This window comes from Mytilus trossulus, chromosome 8 (genome assembly GCF_036588685.1).
Source record: "Mytilus trossulus isolate FHL-02 chromosome 8, PNRI_Mtr1.1.1.hap1, whole genome shotgun sequence".
In the NCBI taxonomy this organism is placed as follows: Eukaryota; Metazoa; Mollusca; class Bivalvia; order Mytilida; family Mytilidae; genus Mytilus; species Mytilus trossulus.
The window spans coordinates 71,080,261-71,087,294 of NC_086380.1; the positions used below are offsets into that span (position 1 = coordinate 71,080,261).

General features: G+C 31.8%; 1 protein-coding gene across 1 annotated transcript; it reads right to left on the bottom strand.

The window, feature by feature from the left end:
- Positions 1–385: 385 nt before the first annotated feature.
- On the bottom strand, positions 386–5,078 carry LOC134682105 (uncharacterized). The gene is made up of 3 exons (XM_063541699.1): positions 4,920–5,078; positions 2,920–3,354; positions 386–828 (listed from the first exon to the last, which is right to left on the bottom strand). The coding sequence occupies exons 1-3, from the start codon at positions 5,026–5,028 to the stop codon at positions 410–412; spliced, it is 963 nt and encodes a 320-aa protein (XP_063397769.1). The 5' UTR covers positions 5,029–5,078; the 3' UTR covers positions 386–409.
- Between the last annotated feature and the right edge of the window lie 1,956 nt (positions 5,079–7,034).

Genomic DNA, 7,034 nt, shown 5'->3' on the forward strand with positions numbered 1-7,034 from the left:
AATTGTCATAAAGAGCATCAGTTTGCTTCCTTTTCAACTACCATTGTTTCAATCCTTCTAAATGCAGACATTGTTTATCCTCATAAGTTAAAATTGACATGTTGCTCGATAAAATAATTTGAATTTTGTTTGATTTATTTGTGTTTAGTAGTGTTGGCTAAAAGATGATTTTGTAGTAAAACTTTGCGTTGTCACATTTATGGGTAATTCTTTGTTCATGAAGCAAACAAAAACGTGTCATGTCTTTTGTTTAATTTTCATTGTTTCGGACGTTATATGCTTATCCTAACATTTTGGTATAAGCATTTGAAAATATTATCTAGAATGCAATATATTCTGAAATGGAAAATTCAATTCGTTTCAAAAACAAAAGAAAACACAATAATAACAAGACAAGGACCTTAATGTTTTATACATCATAAAGAAATACACCAGTAAATGTGTTGTAAGGACCACTTCCGTTCAAGGTAGGAGTTCCTCCATTTGCATGTCTAATCCAGACTATGTCGCCCCTCTGCAGTGAATGTACTGTTGTCTGGGTGTCCATGTCATTTCTATTATTTGAACTATACACTTGCGAAATCAGAACGCCGTTTTTTACCATTTCAATGTATGCTGTCACATCCGTTGCGGTCATAATGGTAAACGATAACAGATAAATGCCGGTAGTAGGTACGATAAAATGACCATGTCTGACGTCATAAGAGTTCCCAATATTTGTATAGACTTTATTGTATTCAATGACCTGATGCGTCCCAAGTAAGACGTGTCCTCCAGTTAAAGCAACACTAAATGCTACCCTAGTGATTGCTGGTGATGCTGTCGTAACTGTAAATGAATTTTAGTCTTAAAATCAAAGTTTCCACATGCATGACTGCTGTACCCATATTTTGACTATTTTATTTATTATGTCTGTTTTGTTGACGGATCGTTGTAAATATAACGGAATTTGATGTGTCTGTCATACAAGTCAGAGGTTTATCGCTATAAAACCAGGTTCAATTCACCATTTTCTACATTCGAAAATGCCTGTATCAAGTCGATCAGGAATATGACAGTTGTTGTCTATTCGTTTGATGTGTTTGTCATTTAATTTTGTCATTTCATAAGAGACTTTCCGACTGAATTTACCTCGGAGTTCAGTTTTTTGAGATTTTAATTTTTATTAAAGTCTATGTACATAGGCAATAGATTTAAACATGATATACCGATGATTTAAAATTATAAAGTATAAGAGGGGACTTGTTTCAACAAACGTAATACTTTTCATATTCGTTAATATGATTACTTATTCTATACCTTAACTTACGTCAGAATGTTTGCTTGTCATGTTTGGAATTGTTGTCAGATTTTCGAAATCCTCTCGTTTTATCCATTTAAATGAATTAAAAAAAATTTGCCCATGGACCCCCATTTTGCTTTTTATAAATCTTTTACATGTATAATTATAAGCCATTTGTTAAAGTCTTATAAAATCTTATGTATTTTTTAATAGATTTTGAGAACTTTAACTGGTCAAAGCTAAAGCTATGAAAAATCAAGAGAGGACATTTTCCCGCCCAAATTTCAATGGCTAATATCTCGAAAAGAAACACATTGACCCCTATATTTTTTTTTCTTTTTTCATTCTTCAATTAATCCCCTTTTAATATCAAGTATATTGAGCAGCGAACTTCCTTAAGCCACTGCTTATTGCAGTGTTTTCGGGTTATAAAAATGACAAAATTATAACAAAACATAATTTATGTCGTGTTATTTCTAAATTATGATAACAAATTAAATAAAAAAATTTTGTTTAAAACTGTAGGATACACAATATTGATTCATTTGTCAGAAGTTTGTAGGAAAAAGCGTAACTTTGTTAAAAGAAAACAGACTTAGTTTGTTGTCTCCTGTCTACATTCCCATTTATATTCTCACAAGTGTATAAAGTTACATAACTTTGAGAGATATGAGACATACCTTCATGAAGAATGACCAAACCAAAGCACTCGATAGCTAGTGATGTGCATGAAACGTAGTAAAATCATCAGCTTTATCACAGTAAAGGACATGAAAGGAATAGCCAAATTCCATATTAGTTTCTCAGATCGTAATTTTTCAAAAGGAAATATAAGAAAGTGTGTTTAAAATCATGATAGTAGTGACCAACCGAATAAGCCTATTTACCGGTTTTGTACTAACCTGAGCAATAGAACGGTTGCCAAATTTACATTAACTTTCCGGAGCCTCTGAGATCCCCCCTAGTTTTTGGTGGGGTTCGTATTGCTTATTCTTTAGTTTTCGATGGTGTGTTTTGTATACTATCATTTGTCTGTTTGTCTTTTTCTTTTTTAGCCATGGAGTTAGCAGTTTATTTTTGATCTATGAGTTTGGATATCCCTCTGGTATCTTTCGCCCCTTTTTGAAACACTAACAACCGAGATAAATATACTGGTTTGGGACCAACAGCTCACCAGCAGCAGTGCTAATTAAATACAACTGAAAGTCCATGCATCCGAACAATTTGTCTAGATTTACTTGCATCCAAATATTGATTAAATCCCAAAATTTGAAATCTAGGGTTGTAAACATACGAAGAACCGTTAGGAGCTATATGATTTTTAGAGAAATAGTCGTATTTAGCTATATTAGATTGAGAATTAAAAAAGGAAGTGTGTCAAAGAGAAAATATCCCACCCAAACCAAAGTCAACTTTGTCCAATAGAATCGAACCTTAACTTCTTGATAATTCATCAACGAAAAATTGAAGAAAGGTAATAATTATGTTATAGTAGAAGCCTGTATTTCAGAAATAGTTTTCGGACCCTGACTTTCATTACTAAGTTAGAAAAAAATATATATGATAATGGAAGACCTCACATATAAAATATACTTCAAAAATAGCAAGCTAATTATGGAAATGCTAATGAGACTTACACGAATTCTGAAGGAGTCTTTTCTGTAAATGCTTATTTCTCGTCAGCATCTTGGGACTCTTTAACTTTTGGAACATCCTTATAGGTTCTTCGTTCTTACTATACAATTGTTCGTTAACGAGGGTATCATTTTCTGGTTGCAAAAAGGCCTTTTTGGTTGGTGTTTTGACTTTCCCACTTAAAGTGTCAAAGTTCCAATCTGGAAATTGAAAGTTATGTATAGTCTTTTTGATATCATAGTTCTCTTCTTCTAATGCGTTTACTCTATTTAAAAGTGCTGCATTTATCTTTGATATCGAATGTACTTTCACATGAAGTTTTGTATTATCCTTTTCTAAAGCATTTATCTTCTCCATCAATTTAACGTTCTGTTTAGTCGTCGAGTCTAGTTTGTGTTTAACCTCGTTGAGATCCTGATTCAAATGACCAAACTGTCCTATAATAAAAAGAATCAATTTTACTTTTAAAGGAGTAGGTCCGGTAATGGCCGAATTTGACCTCAAATTTCAGGTTCATCTTACGAAAGATTTTGAAATTTTTTTAAACACTTAAATGTCTATTTTATTTAAATAAATAAGTTAATGTGAAAGATTTTAACTGATCTAATCATAAAAAAAAACCGCACCGATTCAAGCTGATATATGAAAAATCTACCAAATATGCCTAAAAATGTAACTTTTTAGCTGTTTTTTGTCTGAAATGAAAGTGATCCGTGTTCATCCTCAACCTTTATATATGTTATGTAATATCGTCAAATACAACTTGCATTTCAATATTAAGGATTAACACGAATGCGGCCACTCTCGTTTCACACGAAAACCGTCTAGAATTTAACTAAAATGCTAGAATTGTGAAGTTTTCAGTAATTTAGCATGACTTAATGGTGCTAGTACCCGATATATGGGCATTGTATTGTCAAAAACAGCCCATATTTATTTAGAAGAAGCATTTTACTGTGCAATAAATAACTAAAAGTTTACATTTTAGCAATTTTGTTAAACTGCTATATTTTGGGGCCAAAAAGTAGTCTTACTGGACCTACTCCTTTGTGAGTATATATCCCTCATGCTCAGCATTTTGCAATACTATTTGTCCATTTAATGTTAAAAAAAGGTTGAAGATGCCAAATAGATTTTTCATCTTAATTCGAAGCAAAACTTAAAATCGTCATCGTAGAAAACTTAAAGACAACTAAAAGACCGCCAACTATGTACAGTTTGTAACATAGGAAACTAAAGACTGAGCAAAACTAAGTCTTCTTTAAATGATAGTTTCCGGTAAATTATTTAAATGAAATCTATTATATGGAAAGTGAAAAACATACAATATATATATGTGTACGTGCAACTACATGTTTCAGTATTTATAAAGTTTAACATAACTTCCGTAACATAGATATCGGAAGATGGGGTATGAGTGCAATAACAATAACGGTACCAATTTTTCTGCACCAAATGCGCATTTCGACAATACATGTCTCTTCAGTGATGCAATGAGACAACTCTCATTCCAAGTTACAATCTATAAAAGTAAACCACTATAGGTCAAGGTACAGCCTTGAACACAGAGCTTTGGCTCACATCGAATAGCAAGCTATAAAGGGTCTTAAAAATAACTAGGAGTAAAACCATTCAAATGGAAAAAACCAAATCTATACAAAAACAAGAAACGAGAAACATGTATGAACTACATAACCAGACGACAACTACTGTACATCAGATTCCTTACCTAGGACAGGTGCAACCATTTACAGCGGGATTAAAGGTTTTAATGGTACAAAACCTTCTTTTTTTTCTGAGACAATAATATAACATCACAACATAAGAGAACGTTTTTAAATCCCTATTTAGACTTTTTTTAATCAGACGAGAATTTAAAGAGGGTATTTTTGTTTAATACTAACAAAACATTTTCACGCGTCAGGATTGATTAAACCCTGGTCTTTTCACTATAATAGACTGATCACATGTTATTACAAATACATAAATAAATAATATGTACTCTGTAAGATACCCATTTGTTGAGTAATGTCACCAGCGTCCGAAGTTGGAGTCCCTATTGAATACTCAATATAAATTCCAAGGATCACAAGAGTAAAGTATGCAACCATTTTGTTTGGTCTGGTTTAAAATCAGAACGATCTGTCATGTCATATTTTATCTTGATAGGTATGTATAAGTTCATAACTAGTAGATAAGTACATGTCCATGTTTGTGTCAAAACCTTATGTGTATGAGAGTTATATAGTAAGTGTGTAGAAACTTGTTAATTCGAGTTAGACGACAGTGGCTGTGCTGTCTGTTAACTTCGTATAGTATTAGCACGTTTTAATTGTAGAGGTAGCAGAAAACTTGCTTTGTTTGATTTATTTGGAGAGAGAATATTCATGGAACCAAAAGGTTATCACGCACGAATACATCTCAGTGAAATCAGCATAGCTTTACATAGGCTACAAAAGTAGTTTTGAAAACATGGTATCTCGACAAAAGAGGGGGGAAGATACCAGAGGAACATTCAAACTCATAGATCGAAAATAAACAGCCAACGTCATGGCCAAAAAAGAAAAAAGACAAACCGACCAATGTTTACCAATATCAATACTCTAACAGACTAAACATACAAATGTATATAAATATTAGAAGATATAAAAATCATAAAGGAATACTAAATGAAAGGACTACAATTTACTAAGTTATATAGAACAACAGCCAGAACTTTGCGCAATAATGTCTAAATCGTTTTACTATTTCAATATAATGGCCGTTTAACAGTTCGACAATGTAACGTTGAACATTGGGTACAACTTCTACCCTTTCGATGGCTTTTATATGGCACCACTTACGGTAGTTACCTATTCGGCAAGAAAATTACGACAGGTAACATTTCATGGTCAACGCAGGTATAATGATAAACAGTAAATATATTTCTAGTATTTAAAGTTTCCTCGCTTCACAAAGTCATTATCACATTACAATTAGAAGATTAAGTTTATATCATGAACACTCCGCAAAGAGGACAGTTTGAGCAATCAATTTGTATATCATAGTAGATTTGCCGGAACTTTTCAATTTCAACTCTATTATTTCACTAACAATAAAATTAAAATGTATTTTTTGAGTTTCATATTCAATTGCAATGAAAACCTCCTTAGTCAAGCTAGTTAAACCATGATCAGACTTTTTTTATTTCCGAAATTCCAGGGTTGTCTTCAAATAAAATTTTAAGCATTAAAACACATTTACTTATAATCCTGGTACCTTTGATTACTATTTACTTTCCTACAGGAAAAATTTTACCCAAAAGAGTCGGACTGTCTTTAAGATCTCTTTAATTAATTTCGATATAGTTCAAGTTGTACTCCGGTTTTTGTTCATCATTGGCTTTCAAATGTTTGAATTTGAATATTTCTAATAAAGTTTAATTTAACAATTTAACAGAACACAAAACATCTATCTACAAACACATTCATTGATTTGTGTGTCTGACGTCAGAAAATTTTATCAACACATAGATGTGTTGTTCAATGTGCATACAAACAATTTTAAAATTTACATACGGTATGTTAGCATACAGAATTAAAATCAACCAATATAATGTATACTAACCTTAGGAAGCATTTTACCGTAGTAAGATTATGATAATACTGTAATTGAGTAAATAAAACCAGTAGATGATTAGTTTCGTGCTTTTGAAACGTTTATTTATGATTTATATTGATCATAATCTCTCAAACAAACATTAAAAAGCCAATGATGCATAAAACTTAACCACATAAATAGCTGAAAATATAAAAAGGAACGCCAGTATACATGACATTTGTTATCTTTTAATCATGTGTTTCTTTGTCTAACACGTTCTCCTATTTATTTGTGTTGTAGTCCTGTAATATTATGTTGTCATTTCAATCTTATATTTAATATTGCCATAAAATTGCGAGGTTTGGTATGCCACAAAACCAGGTTCAACCCACCATTTTTATCTTAAAAGTCAGGAAAATGGCCATTGTTATATCATAGTTCGTTTCTGTGTGTGTAACATTTTAACGTTGTGTTTCCGTTGTGTCGTCTTTTTATCTTATATTTGAGTGTGAATTCACATTACTATAAGACGTTTCAC